General features: G+C 51.4%; 1 protein-coding gene across 1 annotated transcript; it reads left to right on the forward strand.

The window, feature by feature from the left end:
- Positions 1–2,118: 2,118 nt before the first annotated feature.
- Positions 2,119–16,792, forward strand: DYRK2 (dual specificity tyrosine phosphorylation regulated kinase 2). Its single transcript, XM_038756435.1, has 2 exons — positions 2,119–2,137; positions 11,102–16,792. Exon 2 carries the CDS (start codon positions 11,123–11,125, stop codon positions 12,704–12,706), a length of 1,584 nt encoding a protein of 527 aa, XP_038612363.1. The 5' UTR covers positions 2,119–2,137; positions 11,102–11,122; the 3' UTR covers positions 12,707–16,792.
- Positions 16,793–21,112: the final 4,320 nt, after the last annotated feature.

A 21,112-nucleotide genomic window follows, 5' to 3' on the forward strand; every position in this document is an offset into this window, starting at 1 on the left:
GGGGAGGGGACGGGGAGGGGGGCAGTTTAAGGTTAGGGAGAAGAGGGGGCTGTGCAGAGAGTTTTAGGGGGACAGGGGGTGGCTTAAGGTTAGGGAGAAGAGGGGGGCGGTGCAGAGAATTTGGAGTGAGGGGACAGGGGAGAGGGGGCTGTGCAGAGAGTTTGAGGGAGACGGGGTGGTTTGAGGTTAGGGAGAAGAGGGGGCTGTGCAGAGAGTTTTAGGGGGACAGGGGTGGTTTGAGATTAGGGAGAAGAGGGGGGCAGTGCAGAGAATTTGGAGGGAGGGGACAGGTGAAGGTTAGGGAGAAGAAGGGGCTGTGCAGAGAGTTTTAGGGGGACGGGGGTGGCTTAAGGTTAGGGAGAAGAGGGGGGCGGGACAGAGAATTTGGAGGGAGGGGACAAGGGAGAGGGGGCAGTTTAAGGTTAGGGAGAAGAGGGGGCTGTGCAGAGAGTTTTAGGGGGACAGGGGTGGTTTGAGGTTAGGGAGAAGAGGGGGGCAGTGCAGAGAATTTGGAGGGAGGGGACAGGTGAAGGTTAGGGAGAAGAAGGGGCTGTGCAGAGAGTTTTAGGGGGACAGGGGGTGGCTTAAGGTTAGGGAGAAGAGGGGGGCGGGACAGAGAATTTGGAGGGAGGGGACAAGGGAGAGGGGGCAGTTTAAGGTTAGGGAGAAGAGGGGGCTGTGCAGAGAGTTTTAGGGGGACAGGGGGTGATTTGAGGTTAGGGAGAAGAGGGGGGCGGTGCAGAGAATTTGGAAGGAGGGGACAGGGGAAGGCTAGGGGGAAGAGGGGGCTGTGCAGAGAGTTTTAGGGGGACAGGGGGTGGCTTAAGGTTAGGGAGAAAGGCGGGCGGTGCAGAGAATTTGGAGGGAGGGTCTCTGCAGATCATTTATCCGGGAAGGACCGCTTGGATCTCCGTAGGAGCCCTTGTGTTTGTGTCTGTGTGTGTGTGTCAGGGTGTGAGGAGGGGGGCGGGGGGAGAGGGGGTGGGGGGTGTCTCTGCAGATCATTTATCCGGGGAGGGCGGCCTGCACCTCCGGGACTGCTTACGTGTATGTATGTATGTGTGTGTGTGTGTGTGTGTGTGTGTGTGTGTGTGTCCCTGTCTGTGTGTGACCCTCTGTCTGTGTGTCCGTGTCCCTGTCTGTGTGTGTGACCCTCTGTCTGTGTGTGTCCCCGTCGGTGTGTCCTTGTCTGTGTGTGTCCCCGTGTGTGTCCCTCTGTGTGCGTGTGTCCCCCTGTCTGTGTCCGCCTATCTGTGTGTGCGTGTGTGTCCGTGTGGGTCCGTGTGAGCGAGTCGTGGGGCGGGGTTATCGGGGTGGGGGGGGCGGAGGAAGAGGAGGGAGAGGAGGAGGGCGGGCCGAGGGGCGGAGCCCGGCGCCTGTCTGGGGCTGTGAGTGTGTGTGTCTGTGACTCGGTGTGTGTGTGTCTGTGACTGTGTGTGTGTCCGTGTGTGTGTCCGTCCATCCGTCGGCCGGCCTGTTTGGGGGGCCTGGGATGCGCCCGGGCCGGGGGTCCGCGCCGGGGCCCGGGGCCGGAGGGGGCGGGGGCCCCGGGGGGCCCGGGGGGCCCCGCCCTGAAATGCCCCCCAAGACCCCGCCCGGCCCGCCCGGCCCGCCCGCATGTTAGCCCGAAAACCCTCCGGCCCCGGCCCCGGCCCCGGCCCCGGCCCCGGCCCGCCCGGTAAGCACCGAGGGGGAGGGAGGGAGGGACGGACGGATGGATGGATGGGCCGGGGGCCGGACCCCGCCCCCATGGAACCCCGGTAACCCCGGTAACCCCGGTAACCCCGGTAACCCCTCCCCGCGGGAACCAACCGCCCGCCCGCCCGTCCCTCCGCCCGCCCGTCCGCCTGCCCCCGCGCTGACCGTCCGGCTTTTGTCTCCGCCCTTAGGCCGAGGAGGAGCAGCCGCCGCCGCCGCCGCCGCCGCAGGAGGAGGAGGAGGAGGAGGGGGAGGGGGCTCGGGGTCCCGGGGCCTGCGGGCGCCCTCCTCCCCCGGGGGCCCCGCGCCGCAGTCCCCGCCGTCCCCCCCGGGCCCCCCGTGCCCGCCGTCCCCCCGGCCCCCGCCCCCGCCCCCGCCGCCGGCTCCGGCTCCGGCTCCTCCGCCGCCCGGGCCCCTGCCGCCCCTGCGCTCCGCCACGGTGAGACCAGCCCGCAACTTCCTCCTGCCCGCCATCACTTCCTCCCCTCCCTCCTCCTCCTCTCCTCCTCCTCCTCCTCCTCCTCCTCTTCCCTCCTCCTCCACCCCTTTCCCCTCCTCCCCCGACCCCCGATCCTGTCGCACCTCCTCCTCCTCCTCCTCCTCCCCTACCTCCCTTGACCCCCCATCCTCTTCCCTCCCCCTCCCCTCCTCCTCCACCCCCGACCCCCCATCCTCTCCCACCTCCTCCTCCTCCTCCCTTGACCCTCATCCTCTTCCCTCCCCCCTCCTCCTCCACCCCCGACCCCCATCCTCCCCCACCTCCTCCTCCTCCCCTGACCCCCATCCTCTTCCCTCCCCATCTCCCCTTCCCCTCCCCTCCACCCTTTTCCCCTCCTCCCCCGACCCCATCCTCTCCCAACCCCTCCCCCTCCCCGCCTTCCCCGCCTCTCCCCCCGACCACCCCATCCTCCTCCACCCCTTTCCCCTCCTCCCCGCCCCCATCCTCTCCCTCCCCCCGACCACCCCCATCCTCTTCCACCCCTTTCCCCTTCTCCCCCGACCCCCCATCCTCTCCCACCCCCTCCCCACCTCGTCCTCCCGACCTCGTCCTCCCCTTCTCCCTTGACCCCGCCATCCTCTCCCACCCCTTCCCCCTCCTTGCTTTCCCTTGCCTTCCTCCCCCATCCCCCATCCCTTTCCTATTTCCCCCTCCTCTCCTTCCCCAACCCTCTATCCTCCCCCACCCCTTTCCCATTTCCCCCTCCATCCTCCCACCCCTTCCCCCTTCATCGTCCCCCGACCCCCATCCTTTTCCACCCCTTCCCCCTCCATCCTCCCCCGACCCCCATCCTTTTCCCCCCCCTTCCATCCTCTTCTGACCCCCCAATCCTCTTCCTCCCCATTCCCCTCCATCCTCCCTCTCCATCCTCCCTCTCCCCCCAACCTCCCGTGGCCCAGGGATTTATCAGTAGTCCTACATATAAGCTTCAGTGCCAAGCCCAGAATCCCCCCCTCCCTCTCCATCCTCCCTCTCCCCCCAACCTCCCATGGCCCAGGGATTTATTAGTAGTTCTGGGTATAAGCTTCAACGCCAAGCCCAGATTCTCCCCCCCACCCCCCATCCCATACTACTACTGCTATTATTATTAATAATAATAATAATAATGATGATGATATCTGTTAAGTGCTTACTATAGCCAAACACTGTACTAAGCGCTGGGGTGGATACAAGCTAATCAGGTCGGACACCGTCCCAGGAGGGAACCCGCCAATTGAGCTCTGCGTGGAGGAAGCCTGTTTTATGGTGGTTCCTGGTTTGGTCTCCAGGAACACTGTAATTAAAATGTAAATATATATTGTAGATATATATACACATTATGTATATAAGCAGCAGGAAGGAAAGCAAAGCATCCTTCTGGGTGACCTGCAGTCGGACCGTAGTCCAAGCGGATACCCTCCCATTTTGGAGGGGATTGGGGGCAGACATTTCGCCCAGGCCTCGCCAAGATGCACGTGGGCTGGCTGGGCTCCTTGGGAAATCGGGATTCATTCAGTCGTATTTATTGAGCGGCCAGTAGGTGCAGAGCACTGTACTAAGCGCCTGGGAGAGTACGATGCGACAATAAACAGACTCCGTCCCTGCCCACGACGAGCTTACGGTCTAGAGGGGTGGGTAGCGCCCGTTCCTTCTCTTCTCTCTTCCCACGGATGGATCAGGGAGGGGGAGAAGAGGTTCGGAGGTACTTTCTCCAGAATCCACTGGCATTTTCTGGGAGATGTCTCCCCCCCAGACGACCCCCTCCACCCCCAGACTGTAAGCTGGTTGTGGGCTGGGAATGTGTCTGTTTACTGTTCTGTTGTCAGGGCTCAGCACAGTGCTCTGCACACTGTAAGCGCCCAATAAACGCGATGGACTGACTGACCTTGTTTTGCCAAATTCAGTCTTGGAGGAAGGGGCCTCCTTGGGTCCTTGGGAGGGAGGGTCCGATACCGAGGTGTCCCGGCGTTTATCGTTTCTCAAAAATAGAATTCATAAACGGGCAACGGTGCAGGCCTGGCCTGTTACCCCGGGAGAGGTGACCGTGGGGGTCCACGTGAAAGGGAACCCACTTGTTTTTCCCCTAGTAGAAATTGCCCATCGCTCTGCAGTCCGTCAGGACGGCATCGCCCTCCAAAGATGTTAGTGGCCCTGACCCGTCTGAAGGTGAAAGGACAGGTCAAGGAACGGATTAAGCAAGTCGGAACTACTTAGAAGGTGCTGTGCTGCGTTGGAGAATCACAAAATAGGTCTGTTTCGGAGCAGGGTTATTAAAAGAGGCTTTCTAAATTAGATTTAAGGGTGGTTTTTTTTTTTTTCCTGATCGGGTGGTTTTTAGTAGGCGTTCACGCACGGGACGCTGTAGCAAACGTGGCCGGGCTATAATTGGTGTTTAGACGAAGGAAGGCGTGTTCCGCGTGTAGCCGGAGTTCGGTTTTATGTTAACTTGTGTGGCTGTGCTTTTCTTGATTAGAGGCGAATAGAGGTTTTCATCTCTAGGATGAAAAGCTAATGGATTTGGGGGAAGGTGTCAGGTGTGGAAAAGAGAGAGACACTTTGCTTGTTGGGAACCTGTTGCGCTGCGTACCTGCGGTACCTTTGTGTGAGGAAACGCATTTTAGGTGTGCGGGGTAGAAAATGTGGCACAATTCTCTGTGTACCATCAAATGTGGGGAGCAAACTTGATGTTGATTATTCTAATGTGCTTTAGGAATGATAACTTTCTGTGTGTGTGTGTGTGTGTGTGTGTGTTGTGTGTGTGTGTGTGTTTGTGACTATGCGTGTATACATAGGTTCATTAATGCATACACCTGCTGATGTCACGGGCTACTGAAGTCCTTATTTTTGAATTACGGAAATTAGACCTGGGAAGAGCTATATTTAACAAGGATGGAAAAAGCCAGGGCAGGGAGGAGGGGAAGATGATCTTGTCACAAGAGCTTAAAATCTGGCTTCCCTCACCCACGTTGTAGGGTCACTTTTGTGTGGGAGACTAGTGAAGGATTAAGATTAAGCTCATTGTGGGCGGGGGGCATGTCCAGCAGCCCTGTTGCATTGTACTCTCCCAAGCGCTTAGTACGGTGCTCTGCGCAGAGTAAGTGTTCTATCAATACCATTGATTGATTCTGATTTTCAACCCAAAATTATTATTATTATTATTACAGTATTTGCTACTATCTGTCAAGCACTGGGGTCGATACAGATTAATCAGGTCAGACACAGTCCCTGTCCCAAGTAGAGTTCACAGTCCAAGTAGGAGGGGAGAAGCAGCATAGCCTGGGAGTCAGAAGGAGTTGGGTTCTAATCCTGGCTCTGCCACTTGTCTGCAGTGTGATCCTGGGCAAGCCACTTCAGTTCTCTGTGCCTCGGTTACCTCATCCGTAAATTGGGGCAGTGTCGGTGTCCCACCAGCTTTGCTCGTGTTCACCCCAGAGCGTACAGCGCCTAGAGAACCTGGCATATAGCTCTTAACAAATACCGCAATCATTATCGTTATTATTAGTAATAATAATAATAAAGATGATGGCATGTGTTAAGCGCTTACTATGTGCAAAGCACTGTTCTAAGCGCTGGGGGGGATACAAGGTGATCAGGTCGTCCCACGTGGGGCTCACAGTCTTCATCCCCATTTTACAGATGAGGTAACTGAGGCTCCGAGAAGTTAAGTGATTTGCCCAAGGTCACACAGCAGACATGTGGCGGAGTCAGGATTCGAACCCATGGCCTCTGACTCCAAAGCCCGTGCTCTTTCCACTGAGCCATGCTGCTTCTCTATTATTAGTATTCTAAACAGGCACTGAATCCCCATTTTGTGGATGAGGAAACCGAGGCCCAGAGAAGTTAAGTGACTAAGGTCACACAGCAGGCAACTGGCAGGCAGGATTAGAACCCAGGCCTTCTCACTCCCAGCCTCGTGCCCTTTCCAGTAGGCCATGCAGCTCCTCCAGAGGTAACACAATATTTAGCACTTTTGTAGTGATCTTCATCTTCTAGGCTGTGAACCCGTTGGTGGGTGGGGATTGTCTCGATTTGTTGCTGAACTGTACTTTCCAAGCGCTTGGTACGGTGCTCTGCACGCAGTAAGCGCTCAGGAAATACAATTGAAGGAATGAATTTGGAACAGTTCTGCCGTAGCACGTGTGTTTCCTCCGTCTTCTGGCTACATTATCAGTAGGCAATGTTTGTCCCATAACGCGGGCCAATTTGGATACGGCACGCCTTGGGGTCCGGAGGAACAATTTGGGTATCTGTGCCAGTTCACGGTTGATGCCCCAATCTGGATTTTCCTTAGCCTAAAGATTTACGAAAACACCACCGCGGTGTCCTAGGAGAGCCAAGTGCCTTTGCCAGATACTCATTCATTCAATCGTATTTATTGAGCGCTTACTGTGTGCAGAGCGCTGTACTAAGCGCTTGGGAAGTACAAGTTGGCAACATATAGAGACGGTCCCTACCCAACAGCGGGCTCACAGTCTAGAATACTCCTTGTACTTAGAACTGTGTACCCCGTGTGGGACAGCGACTATGTCTCGTATCTACCTCGACGCTTAGTACAGTGCATGGCATATATTAAGTGCTTAACACATATTATTAATAGCATGATTATGGTTCCCAAATCTTAGGGAAGCCAAGATATGGGTAGCGGTTCCATTCAGCAGATGAGAGTATGATGGTAATGGTATGAAGGCCCCCTCCTTCCTCTCCCTCTCCTCCCCCTCCCCCCCGCCTTACCTCCTTCCCCTCCCCACAGCACCTGTATATATGTATTTATGTTTGTACATATTTATTACTCTTTATTTTATTTGTACATATTTATTCTATTTATTTTATTTTGTTAATATGTTTCGTTTTGTTGTCCGTCTCCCCCTTCTAGACTGTGAGCCCGCTGTTGGGTAGGGACCGCCTCTAGATGTTGCCAACTTGGACTTCCCAAGCGCTTAGTACAGTGCTCTGCACACAGTAAGCGCTCAATAAATACGATTGGATGAATGAATGAATGAATGTGTTAAGAGCTTACCGTGTGCCAAGCACGGAATCGGGGACCCAGAGAGAGTTGGTGTGAGAAATGGGGCTACGATGGCACGTCTTCCTGGACGTGACCCCTTCCGAGATCACTCAACTGTGCCTCCGTCTGTACCTCAGGAAGGCGGCTTGTCGTAACTTAAGGTCACCCCAAAACATCAGTGCTCCGAAGAATCGGAAGCAGTCTGTGCTGTAGATTAAGGAATTCTGAGATTAGTACGGTCAGCGGTCAGATCGCCAAGCTAGTTTAGATCGTATTTTCGTAATTTTAAATGCCCTGGTTTTGTGTGACTTGTGAAATTAAAAAAAAGAAAAAGTCCTTCGTTGTGAGTCAGAGGTACCCCGCACAGTGAAATAATCTGTGGTAGCAGACGGCTTTTTTAGATACCCGGGTTTATTTTTGGAAGCCACTTGGCCTAGTGGAAAGAACTTGGGCTGGGGAATCAGAGGATCTGGGCTGGGATTCCAGCTCTGCCTGCTTTGTGACCGGGGACTAATCACTTGACTCCTCTGTGCCTCAATTTCGTCCTCTGTAAAATGGGGATCAAAGAGCTCTTCTCTTTCCTATTTAAATTGTGAACTCTCCACCTGGGACAGGGACTGTGTCCACCCTGATTATCTCGTATTTACCCCGGCACTTAGTACAGCGCTTGGCACCTAGGAGGCACCTAACGAATGTTATTATTGTTATTGGCTCTATTACTGTTATTCATATTATTATAGTTTTTCAGTGTTCTCAGAGGGCTGTGGAAGTATTTTTGAGAAGCGCCTAACAAATGGCCTAGTGGAAAGAGCATGGATATTGGGGGAATTAGGGGACCTGGGTTCTGACTCTTACTCCACCAGCTGATCTGCTGAAGGACCTTGGGCAAGTCACCTAACTTCTCTGTGTTCAGTTTCCTTCTCTGTGAAATGGGGATTAAATACTTGCTGTCCCTCCTCTTTACAGTAGGATCCCCTCCCTCCCCACCCCCTCCACCCCCATGGGCCCAAGACCGTGTCTGGCCTGACTGTCCTATATTGACCCCGGTGCTTAGTACAGTGCTTGGTATAGAGTAAGCGCCTAACAAATACCACAATTATTATTTAGTAGTATTATTATTATTCGCTTTGGCAGTTTTTCAATTGCAGAGTGAGAACTTAGAGCCACCGCTTTCGGACTTGTCAGATTCCTTCAGAGTTGGAACTAAGAACTCAAGAGAAGCAGCGTTGCCTGGTGGATAGAGCAGGAGCCTGGGAGTCGGAAAGACCTGAGTTCTAATCCTGGCTCGGCCACTCGCCTGCCGGGGGACCCTGTGCGAGGCCCTTCATTTCTCTGTGCCTCGGTCCCCTCATCTGTAAAATGGGGACTAAGACTGTGAGTTCCATGAGGGACGGGGACTGTGTCCAACCTGATGAGCTTGTATCCTCCCCAGCGCTTAGAACCGGTGCCTGGCACATAGTAAGCGCTTACCAAATACCATCATCGTAAGAACTTTATTTTTTACTATCTCTGCGGACTAATAATGATGGTATTTAGTAAGCGCTTACTAGGTGCTCAAGATTCATTCACTCAGTGGTATTTCTTGAGCGCTTACTCTGTGCAGAGCGCTGTACTAAGTGCTCGGGAGAGGACAGTACAACAATAAACAGACACATTCCCTGCCCACTGGAGTAGGTACAAGATAATCAAGATGGAAAAAGTACCTGTCCCCCACGGGGCTCACAATCCAAGGCTTTCATCAATTACCCTCAGATCTTGTCTCTGGCTCCCTAGTATGTTATTTTTCACGTATAACAATTTCTAGAGAGCATTTATATGCAACCATCGTTTACTTTGTAGTCCGAGGTCGCTACGGCGTGAGCCTTTAAGATCCGATGACCTTAAACACCAGAGTTGCCTGTCATTTCTCTGGTAGTTTTCATTTGGGTGTGGTTTTATTTTATTTTTGATTTTTTTGGTTAAAAGTCACCAAGGGAATTAGCATGAGCATCTAGTGAACATTTCAGACAGTTAACTAGAAAGCTAGATTTGAGGTTAGTATCGTAAAACCGTTCTGTACTTTTGTCTTTTAATTAAACTGGGAAAGCAATACTACTAGTACTTCTAATAATAATGGTAATGATAAACCCCCTCAACCTAATTCCTAACTCATAAAAGAGTGAAGAGAGTCAGACGGTGAGACCAGCGGTTATTTCTTTCTTGGGCGATGCAGGCCTTCCCCAGGCCGTTCTGCCGGGTTCTTCTACTCCTGTGGTGGAATCACCTCTCTGGGAGGAATTGTGATGGTTTAATTTTCAGGCCCTTTGGCCTCTTAATGTCAATGAGGTGGTGCATAAAGAAGAAAAAGGAGTTTGCCTGGTCATGGAATATGATGCAACTCACTCGGGGCTTTCGTCTCCCAGAGGGTAAACTACTTAAAGAAGTGGGAAGTTTACGGTATGCAGTTTGGTCTCGCCTCTCCAATCCAGCTTTTCATTTCCTCCCACTTATTTTCTCAAAGCTCCCCCCGAAACTGTCACAGGGTAAAGTTATCTTCACTGTAAACAGTGCTGAACGACGCCAGAAATCCGGGCCCTTATTAGACGTCTACCAAGCTTAGAGGGCAAAAACCCTCTGTTTTAACTGCAGTCATCGCAAACTCTGCTTTCCAAGAACTGAAGTGATCAAACTTCCTATCTGGCTCTACAGACTCCTGTCTTCAAAGCCACTGGGACAATATTTTGTTTCAGGAAACACAAACTATAAAAGTCTCACTTCAGAGTCAGAATAGCTGTCTAAGGGGACTCGGCCCATTTCTGACCCTGAAGGGAATATGCCAGCGTGTTTAGATCTGGATCTCAGGGCTTCTGAAGGAAGTGGAAATGTATACTGTGGGAGTTCTTGTCACAGGAATGCCGGAGGTACATCATACGCCACTGAAGTACCGAAGCAGCATGGCCCAGAGGAAAGAGCCGAGGCCCGGGAGCCAGAGGACCTGGGTTCTGATCCCGGCACCGGCATTTGTCGGCTGTGTGACGTCAGGCCTGTCACTCTACTCCTCTGTGCCTGTCAACGGGGATTAAGACCGTGAGCCCCTCGCGGGACACGGGGGCTGTGCCTAGCGTAGTGCGTCCGTCAAGCACTAAACCAATACCCTTAAAATATATGTACGTAATGGAAAGCTTACGTTGTATTTCCTGTTGCAGAGTATAGTTTCCCTACAGCTCAGTCAGTTACTTACTTCCTCAGAGTCCGTGGACTAAGCGAAGCAACCGTCGGTCAGATTGCCGTGACCTTAAATGGCCGTGGCACTGAGGAAAATGTTTTAGACATCGATTAGGGGCCAGACCAAGGAAAACTTGGGCCATCCGGTTCAGGAATCGGTCTTTAAATAGGAAACCGCTCGCCCCTGCCAACGCCTTTCTGTGGTCGACCAGAAGACGGACGCTGCCCGTCTGTTGGAAAAAGCGGGCAGAATTCCCTGGGAGGGCTGGGAGGATGGGATTCCCCGGGAGGAGTCATAGCTAGCAAAGGGCTTAGCCCCCAGTAGGTGCTTAAGGAATACAGTAATTGGCCAAAAGTTGAGGTGGAATGGGAACAGCTTTCTCCCGAGAACTGAGCGGTGTCTAACCTGGCCTTCCCTCCCGCTCTCCTCCAGTCGTGCACCCTCCCTGCCCCCCGCCGGGACTTGAAACGCTTCATCCGCCGGCGGGTGGGTTGGCGGTGGCTTTGAAGGGGCGGTCCGACCGGGAATCCGTTGGCCGTGTTCTTCGTTCTGTGCGGGGTAGCAACGTCTGCCATGGCCCCGTGCTCTGCCTGGAATAAGCGCTCAGTCGGACCCATCGACGGATTAGGAGGAATCACAGTCCGCGTCCCCGCGGGACACGCGAATCTCACTGTTGGCGGACCTCTGACCGCCGGCTCTGTGTTTTGCCTTCCAGGTGGGCGTGAGCAGGCACGCGATGAGCGACCACCCGCACGTCGGCGGCCACGGACAGATCCAGGTCCAGCAGCTCTTCGAAGACGGCAGTAACAAGCGGGCCGTCCTGACCGCCCAACCCAACGGGCTGACGCCCGTCGGAAAGCCCGGCCCGCCCGCGGCGCCGGCGGACCGCCACCCGGACGGCGCGCACAGGAGACAGGGGAGCGCCGGGTCCCTCAAGTCGGCGGAGGGCGGCGGGCGGCCCAAGCCCGCGGCCCTGACCCCGGAGCAGGCCGTGAAGCAGTACCTGCAGAAGCTGACGGCCTTCGAGCAGCACGAGATCGCCGCCTACCCCGAGATCTACTTCCTGGGGCCCAACGCCAAGAAGCGGGCGGGCGCGGCGGGGGGCCCCAACAACGGCGGCTACGACGACGACCAGGGCTCCTACGTGCAGGTCCCCCACGACCACGTGGCTTACCGCTACGAGGTCCTCAAGGTGATCGGCAAAGGCAGCTTCGGCCAGGTGGTGAAGGCCTTCGACCACAAGGCCCAGCACCACGTGGCCCTGAAGATGGTGCGGAACGAGAAGCGGTTCCACCGGCAGGCCGCCGAGGAGATCCGCATCCTGGAGCACCTCCGCAAGCAGGACCGGGACAACAGCATGAACGTCATCCACATGCTGGAGAGCTTCACCTTCCGCAACCACATCTGCATGACCTTCGAGCTGCTGAGCATGAACCTCTACGAGCTGATCAAGAAGAACAAGTTCCAGGGGTTCAGCCTGCCGCTGGTCCGCAAGTTCGCCCACTCGATCCTGCAGTGCCTGGAGGCCCTGCACCGCAACCGGATCATCCACTGCGACCTGAAGCCGGAGAACATCCTGCTCAAGCAGCAGGGCCGCAGCGGCATCAAGGTGATCGACTTCGGCTCCAGCTGCTACGAGCACCAGCGCGTCTACACCTACATCCAGTCGCGCTTCTACCGGGCCCCGGAGGTCATCCTGGGGGCCCGCTACGGGATGCCCATCGACATGTGGAGCCTGGGCTGCATCCTGGCCGAGCTCCTCACTGGCTACCCGCTCCTGCCGGGTGAGGACGAGGGGGACCAGCTGGCCTGCATGATCGAACTGCTAGGGATGCCCGCCCCGAAGCTGCTGGACGCCTCCAAGCGGGCCAAGAACTTCGTCAGCTCCAAGGGCTACCCCCGCTACTGCGCCGTGACCACCCTGTCCGACGGGTCGGTGGTCCTCAACGGGGGCCGCTCGCGCAGGGGGAAGCTGCGGGGGCCCCCGGAGAGCCGGGACTGGGCCAAGGCGCTCAAGGGCTGCGACGACCCCCTCTTCCTCGACTTCTTGAAACAGTGTCTGGAGTGGGACCCCGCCTTGCGTCTGAGCCCGGGGCAGGCCCTGCGCCACCCCTGGCTCAGGCGGCGCCTGCCCAAGCCCCCCACGGCGGACAAACCCGCGGTCCGGCGGGCCCCCGAGACCACCGGTGCTATCACCTCCATTTCCAAGTTACCTCCCCCCTCCGGCTCCGCCGCCAAACTGAGGACTAGCCTGGCGCAGATGACCGACGCCAACGGCAACATTCAGCAGAGGACGGTCTTGCCCAAACTGGTCAGCTGAACCCCGCCCCCGCCTCCCTCGCCGAGCCCCGGCCGGGCCGGGGGAGAGTCGCTCCGCCCCGCTCATCCCCCGGCTCGCCGACCCTCTCCGCCCGCGTCTCCGCGGAAGCCCCCGTCGTGGCTGCAGAGAGTCGCTCGTTTCTCGGTTTTTATACAGGACGACGTCGGGGGCGGCGCTCTGTAAGTTTTTACACTTCTCTTGGAAAACGGTTCGCGTTTTCTCAAAGTCCGACGAGCCTTACCGCACAGAGCGCGGCGGAGCCATCGACATCGGCGGCGGGGCCCGCTGGTCCGGAACTCACGCGGCTGTCGCGCGTTACAGGTCGGTTGCTCCAGAAACTCCACCGTCTTTTGTGGTTCACGCGGTAGTCCTCCCCCGCCCAGGGAGGAAGGTGGCCTGAGGTGCCCTGCTCTCTGAATCTACTCACAGATGTAGCATATCCTGCTGTCACTTTGCCCTGGGCTCATCGAGAGGTGGTGGGAGACGAGGGAGGGTAGTTGGGCGGGTCTGAGTGTGTGTTTGTGTGCGCGTGTGTGTGTGGCGGGGGGGCGAGGGGACCCGGGGCGACGGGAGCGATTTCTCGTCCTTTCGTGCCACGCCACCGCATCCTACCGACGGGAGAAAAATCATGCTCTTGAGATCAGTGTCGAAATGTACAGGGAAAAAATAAAATTGAATGAAAAAAGCACCGCCCGTCCGAGATCGAAACTGCCCATGATCATTCAGCTGACGTGTTAAGGCCAGGGGAGCTGAGGGCGGGAGGGCGGTTGAGGACGAACAGAGGCACGTTCCCGTAAATCTGCATCTGGCCAGGCCGGCTCCTTTGTAAAGGGGAAGTCGCGTTGTCACCGAGTTGCTGGAGCCTCCACCATCCGTGCGGCCCGTCGAAACGATCTCTAAGCGACCCTGAGTCGACCTCCGCCTCCGTCGTCGAAGGGCTCCCGGAGCCTCGTACCCACCGCCCTCTGCTCTCCTCTCCGATCTGTCGGACCGTCCGCCCGGAGGAGACTCTTCTCCGACGCTCTCGGATCAGAACCTCACTTGCTCACTTCCCTCGAAGCTCAAATCGGCTAACGTGACGCCCCTTTTACCGTTTCTACCGTACAGTCCTTTGAGCTCGCGCCGGGGTTGATTCCTTCTTCCAAAAGCTGCCCGCCGCTTCAGTGAGAACCGATTTCACAACCGCCCAAAGGGAGGGAAAATTCAAGGGCTTTATTCAATGGTTTGCTTTCTTTTTTTGCAACGTGTGCCGAAGGGATTTGGGAAAGAACGGTTGAGATGCCAGTTGTCTTGTTTCCTTTGAATTCTACTCCTGGTTTCAGCAGGGAAGATTCTTCGTTGGGAGAAACGATAGTAGAATAAGGGTAATGGTTTCTGAGTAGTGGCAGTACTCGATATTTTAGCAGAGCTCTACTGACCGTGATGTGCTTCGGACGAGCGAAGAGTGTGTAAAGGGAATTTCGAAAGAACGCGCTATCTCATATAGAAAGATTTGCGAGTGTTCAAAGACAGAATTATAGTGGAAGGTAAAACGTCTTTAATAAGTTGATGACGTCTGTGCCTGTGAACTGTTTGCAGTGAAATCACCTGCAGATTCCCTTACAGATTCTTAAAGAGTGGTACCCGGGAATGGCCAAGAAAGTTTCCGGTTAAGTGTTCCTTTCACATTCAATTTACGGTTTCACTTCTTTTTGAACATGAGGAGTCGGGACAAAACATTTTATTTAGCATAAGGCATATGGGGGTTGATAGTAGGGGAAGAATGCTCAGGAAATATACATATACAAATATATATGTACACACACACACACACACACACACACACACACACACACACACACACACACGACATTTGCCAAAAAGTACTCTACCAAGACTGAGATGAATTGTGCATAAAGTAACGGTGTTGATGTGTGCTTTAATGTGTAAAGCTACCCCTGAAAAATGATTCCATTCTCTTGCTAGAAAATGAGAGCACCTTGCCCCCTCGTCAAAGTGAATTTTGTGGAATAATGGGTACAGTTGTGCGATCTTCCGTGGAAGTGCAATATATAAGCGACGTCTCAAGTGCACGATTCTCATGAGTAGGTACCACCAGATCAGTGGCTTGGGACATCTTATAATCTGCTTCCTACAGGGTCAGTAGCGTTTTAGTTGGGAAAACACCGGAAATCTCACATGAAGGAGACCGATGCTTCGCTCCGAAAACCCCCAAATTGGCTTTGATTTGTTTTCAAGGAATCGGCAAAATACAGATGCAGAGATTCCAATTCCTCCTTTCCTCCTCACCCTTTGAGTCTTGAAGCCTACGGCCTGTTTCAGTAGAAATTTCCGACAAGAGAGGCCATGTTTGTTTTGGATCAATAATGGGCTAAGACCACTAGCTTTCTCTTTTCATGTATCGGATTCTTAGAATGCCAATAAAGCACTCGTGACTAACTTGATTCATAAAAGCAACCGGAAACTTTCTGGCCCAACTATAGTATGCGGAAGTTTTCTGTTTTTTTTCCACCCAAATCCGATGGAACATCCTCTCATTTTTTTTAAAAAAAAAGCTGCTATAGTACAGCACCTAGTGATAGAGCTGCTTTTTATTTTAGCTTATTTATAAAGTTAAACAAAGAAGAAAATTTGCATCTTGCTTGGATGTGAGTTTTTTAAAATGATTATTAAGGGCTCTGAGACTTAGGCGGCAAGGAGTTGGCTTGGAAACAGCTCTTCGTCTCACGGGTTACCACTGTCTAGGGATGTCTGAGCTGTTTTCAGATTTAGTAATAGCAAGGTGTTGTCTTGTCTTGGTTGCTTTCTCATGCCTCTCCAGTTTCCCCTAGAATAAGCCTTGCAACAAGAAGTGAACAACAGCGATGCAAGCCAGAGTAGATTTAACAATGGAAGATAAATTGTGCCCTTAGTGTTAACAATGTGCCTTTGTTATAATGCCATGTTGTAGGGCATATGCCTTCCGGCCTCTTTAACCCTTTGACTATTAGAAAGGATGGGACATACTTCTAATGGTAATCTTGTCTTAAAACATCCACTAACTATTCAGAGGCCTTAATAGAAACCATAAGGCAATCGCTTTCGAACGTGGGGTAAAATACTTCGTCATGCCGGTAACTTCTATCGCTTAAAGGGTTAAAGTTGGCAAACATTAGTTTCTTGTACCTGAACATCAGACTGATTTTTTTAAAAACAAAAAAGATGTTTTTTTTGTTACGCTGACATTAGACAGAAATCAACTGTATTTGCAAAATTTACCTCAGACTGTTTCATTTTCTAGTGTGATTAATATCAGGGCATTTGGTATGAACCAAAGTGCATTCCTTTTATATATGTACCTGGCTCTCCTGAAAGCGGCCGGGGATTTTTACAAGGGGCAAGGCACTTGAGCCACTTTTAAACTCAATGGCTGGTTTGGCGTAATATGAAAGGACTCCTTGGGAATGGGAATGTTAAAAAAAAATACACACAAAAAAAACCACACACACTTTAGGCGTTGGTAGCATTGAGCTGTATTGGAATCTTGTTTTTAAAATAAGAGTGTGCATTGTTTGAAAGAGACCTTTCATTTTTGTAATTGTTTTCCACCAAGAATATTTCTGGTAAGCAGAAGACTTTTTTTTAAACAATCTGACCCGGAGGGATGTTAATATTGGCCGATTTAACGTCGCGGTAGCATTGGAAGAGCATTGGCTTGTATATCTCTGCTATGGAAATATATCAAAAAGTTAAATGTAACTACTCAGCTCCACTGCTCCAACTCCGTCCAGGCGGTGGCTTGGGTTGTTATCGAGCAACGATTTAGACACGTGACTGTAATATGCTGCAACCGTGTGTACTGAAAATATGTGAAAAGCGATTGAATGTGGACTGTGTATATATGTATGTATAAAGTTCCGTCAGATGCTGCTGTCGCCACTTCACATTAACTGTGTCGTAGTGGATTTTTAATCCTAGTGGCCGGTTCTATGATACTGTATGTATTATACAGCTGATGACAGGAGTAAGACTGTTTAGTGAGTATCTGTTCGATTTTATTGTTGTGGCCAGAGATCATTTCAGAATAAAAATCTATGTTCTACTAAACCTGATAGAGTTCTGGTTTCATCACTTGGTGAACAGCCCAAGGATGATTTAGGAAGCTCTGCGTGTGTATGCCGCAGGCTCCGGAGGCGTTGGAGAGACCTATCCGTCGCTTTCCTGAGCTGTCTGTAGATCGATGGTATTTATCGAGCGTTTACTGTGTGCTGAGCACTGCGCTAAGCGCTTGGGAATAGGCCGAAGCCAGAGAGGCGGAAGGCACGTTCCTTGTCCACAAGGAGCTTAAGGTCTTTAGCAGCCGTCTTTTATCTCCTCATTAGGTTGTATTTGTTGTTGTCTTACACTGTCGAGGCGTGTCCTACCCACAGCGACGCCACGGACACATCTCTCCCAGAACGCCCCACTTCCATCTGCAGTCGTTCTGGTAGCGTTTCCATAGAGTTTTCTTGGTAAAAATACGGAAATGGTTTACCATTGCCTCCTTCCGCACGGTAAATGAGTCTCCGCCCTCGACTGTCTCCCATGCTGCTGCTGCCCAGCAGTCAAGGAATTAGGAAGTTCCAAGATGAGACAGGCAAAGTTTTGTATAATCTTCCAGGCCCGCCGCTTTGCTCCATTAAATCCTTCTCCGTTCTTCCTCCGTCCTTGATCGCCATGGTCTCTGGTATGAGTTGCTAAACCGTCTCTAAACTGTAACCCGAAACACATCGTGGGCAGGGAACATGTCTGCTAATTCTGTTGTATTGGGTTCACCCAAGCGCTTAGTCCAGTGCTCTGCAGTAGGTAAGCCCTCGATAAATACCATCGATTGATTAATTGCTAGGAGCACAATTAAGCGGGAATTTTTTTTTTCCTGGCACATCGTTCCCCATAGAAAGTTATTCAAAGACGTCAAGGGATGTAGAGGGAATCTCGCAATATGCTACCCCCTCATTCTCCACCTCAGGTGTCCTAAGACTCTCCTCGTCTAGCCAGGGGGAGTCTGCCTCTGGAAGCGTTTTCTTTCACCCTCCTCAGATGTTCTGTGTGCTGTCTGTTGCTTATATTTGGGCAAGAGTAAGCTCACTGTCGTAATAATAATAATAATAATAATGGCATTCAGTAAGCGCTTACTATGTGCAAAGCACTGTTCTAAGCTCTGGGGAGGTTACAAGGTAATCAGGTTGTCCCATGTGGGGCTCACAGTCTTAATCCCCATTTTACGGATGAGGGGACTGAGGCCCAGAGAAGTGAAGTGACTTGCCTAAAGTCACACAGCTGACAATTGGCAGAGCTGGGATTTGAACCCATGACCTCTGACTCCAAAGCCCGGGCTCTTTCCACTGAGCCACGCTGCTTCTCCACCATCCCAGGCGTTTAGTACTGTGCTCTGCACACAGTAAGCGCTCGGTAAATGCCACCGATTGACGGATTAGATTCTTAGGCTCCCTTTAAAAAATCCGAGACCTTGCATTGTCCTGCTGCTAAGCTACGTTTTTGTGAGCTACTTCCTAGCTCAGTTGGAGAAGAGTTTTTAAAAAATTACAAAGGAGGTATCAGTCTGGCCTCGCAGAGGCGTGTGAAGAGAAATGCTTCCCTTTGGTCGAAGTTACTACCTCATAATTTTAGATTCGCTTCTCTAACCCAGGCACCCAGAGAGTTCCTCATTACACCTGCGTGCCATCTCTCCACAGCTGCAGAGGAGACCTGGTTGTGACTGGGGAATAGAGGAATATGTTTGCTCGCTAATCCGCTCCTGCTTGATTATGCCTTATAACGGACGGTTGGAAAGGTCACCCACCTATATATTTTTAAAAAATGTTAGATTTCACCTTTGAAGGGATCCGAGCTTTAAGAACCTGTGCGTAAGCTTGTACCTAAACTTGAAACGGCATCTTTACTTCGCAGAACTGTAGAACTAGAAAACTAAGTTCTTACACCAAATACAATAGCTAAGATCCAAATAGAAAGCAGGGTGAAGCAGTATGGCCTAGTGGTTAAAGCCCGGGCCTGGGAGCCAGAGGACCTGGGTTCTAAACTCGCCTCCCCCACTTTCCTGCTGTGTGACCTGGGGCAAGTTACTCAACTACTCTGGGCTTCAGTTTGCTCAACTGCAGAATGGGGATTTAATACCTATCCTCCTATATGCAGGACGGAGACTGTCCGACCCGATTAACTTGTATCTACCTCAGTGTTTAGAACAGGGCTTGACATGTAGTATGCACTTAACAAATGCCATACCAAAAAAAAAATAATCTTGTGGACCGTGTTTTGTTGCGATCCTGGAGAAACATCTTCCTTGCCTTTTTTGAGGAAGCCCCCTTTTATTTACGTGCTCCTTGGTCACTTGTCTGGAGCAACTGTTCTTCTTGTTATAATAATAACAATTATAAATAATAATAAAATAATAAATCATAATCTATAATAATAAAAATAATATAAATAATTATTAATGATAATAATAATTCTGTAATAATAATAATTTTGGTATTTGTTAAGCGCTTACTATGTGCCAAGCACTGTTCTAAGCACTTGGGGAGATTCAAGGTAATCAGGTTGTCCCACTTGGGGCTCAAAGTCTTAATCCCCATTTTCCAGGTGAGGTAACTGAGGCACAGAGAAGTGAAGTGACTTGCCCAAAGTCACACAGCTGATAAGTGGCGGAGCCGGCATTAGAACCCATGACCTCTGACTCCCAAGCCCTGGCTCTTTCCACTGAGCCATGCTGGACATTAGTAGCTCAAAACATGTTTCAAGATGACCTTCAGTCAAGCAATCGTGCACTGCATTATCGAGGGCAGACTTTAGTGTCAGAGCCAGTGTTAAGGAAGCAATGTGGCCTAGCGGAATGAGGATCTGGGTTCTAATCTCAGCTCTGCCACTTGTCTGCTGTGTGATCTTGGTCAAGTCACTTGACTTCCCTGGACCTCAGTTTCCTTATCTGTAAACTGGGAATTAAGACTGTGAGCCCCACGGGGGCAGGGACTGTGTCCAACCTGATTTATTTTGTATATACCCCAGCACTTTGTACAGCGCTTGGCATGTAGTAAGAGTTTAACAAATATTATTATTATTATTATTATTATTATTATTATTATTAGTGAAATTGGCTGTACCAGTTTCTCTTGGTACGTGAGCAACCTCCTGCAAGAGGGAATTTATAAAATATGTTTACAATTTTAAATTAAATTTTATTTAATGAGAGCCCTGCAAGCTAATTGATTGATTTCACAAGCTCCTGATGCACTAGTTGGGAGAAACTCAACACAGAGAAAAGAGGTGTTTGATCCTGATTGTAAATCTTTGAGATTGAGCCGATCTTCATTCAGTCAATCAGATTTATTGAGCGCTTACTGTGTGCAGAGCACTGTACTAAGCGCTTAGAAAAGTACAGTTCAGCAACCAAGAGAGACAATCCCTGCCCACAACGGGCTCTTCAACTGAGTATCCTCCATCAAAAAGTCCCCTGGCAGGAAAAATGAGTTGCTGCAATTGAAAGTGAGCTGTCCTGTTAGAACAGGCTTCATCCCTCCAGGGATCTTTCAATAAGGAATGGGAAACAAAATTAAATTTTAAAATAACAATCCACATTTTGAGCGATAAAGTGATGCCTAGCACATTCCTAAAGTTGTCTTTGCCAGTATCATAGGTGATCCATTGCCGTTTTTCATTCATTCATTCAATCATATTGATTGAACACTTGCTGTGTGCAGAGCACTGTACTAAGCTCTTGGGAGAGTACAATACAGCAATAAACAAAAACGTTCCCTGCCCACAACCAGCTTACAGCCTAGAGGGAGGAAGACAGACTTTAGTATGCCTTTGTTCCTTTTCCCTCCAATGCTGAATGTGAGGAAAAAGTTTTAAACTCCTCCCTTAAACGTAGCTCAGGGATTGAGGCTTTGGAGGGAAGGATCTGCTTTAGCAGAACATTCGGCCAATTCTACTGGAGATACGGGTTGCCTTCCAGGGAAACAGAGTAAAATGCCACCAGAGATACTTCATTCCCATAACATTTATTCATACAAACTGTAAATAAACCAGCTGTACAACCTGAAACATGGTGTGGGTTTCCTTGTTTTCCTCCCAACTCACTTTTCTTTCCCTTGCTCTCATTTCATTTTTCACTGTAATTAAAGTTTTGACCTCTTCATCACTGGCAAATGAAATGTGTTTCATTCATTCATTCAATCGTATTTATTGAGCACTCACTGTGTGCTGAGCACTGTACTAAGTGCTTGGGAAGTACGAGTCGGCAACATAAAGTATGTCCCTGTAAAATCATGTTTGCACCAAAATCAATTAAGCTGAGCCCACAGATTGCTGTCTGTTGTCTGGATTGGACTCAAGTCCGTGTAATTGGGTTACTTTTTGTAGGTGGTCCGT

The sequence above is a fragment of the Tachyglossus aculeatus genome, chromosome 14 (genome assembly GCF_015852505.1).
Source record: "Tachyglossus aculeatus isolate mTacAcu1 chromosome 14, mTacAcu1.pri, whole genome shotgun sequence".
In the NCBI taxonomy this organism is placed as follows: domain Eukaryota; kingdom Metazoa; phylum Chordata; class Mammalia; order Monotremata; family Tachyglossidae; genus Tachyglossus; species Tachyglossus aculeatus.

Coding starts and splice junctions, on each gene's coding strand:
- DYRK2 (XM_038756435.1), top strand. CDS start 11,123: ATGAGCGACCACCCGCACGTCGGCGGCCACGGACAGATCCAGGTCCAG.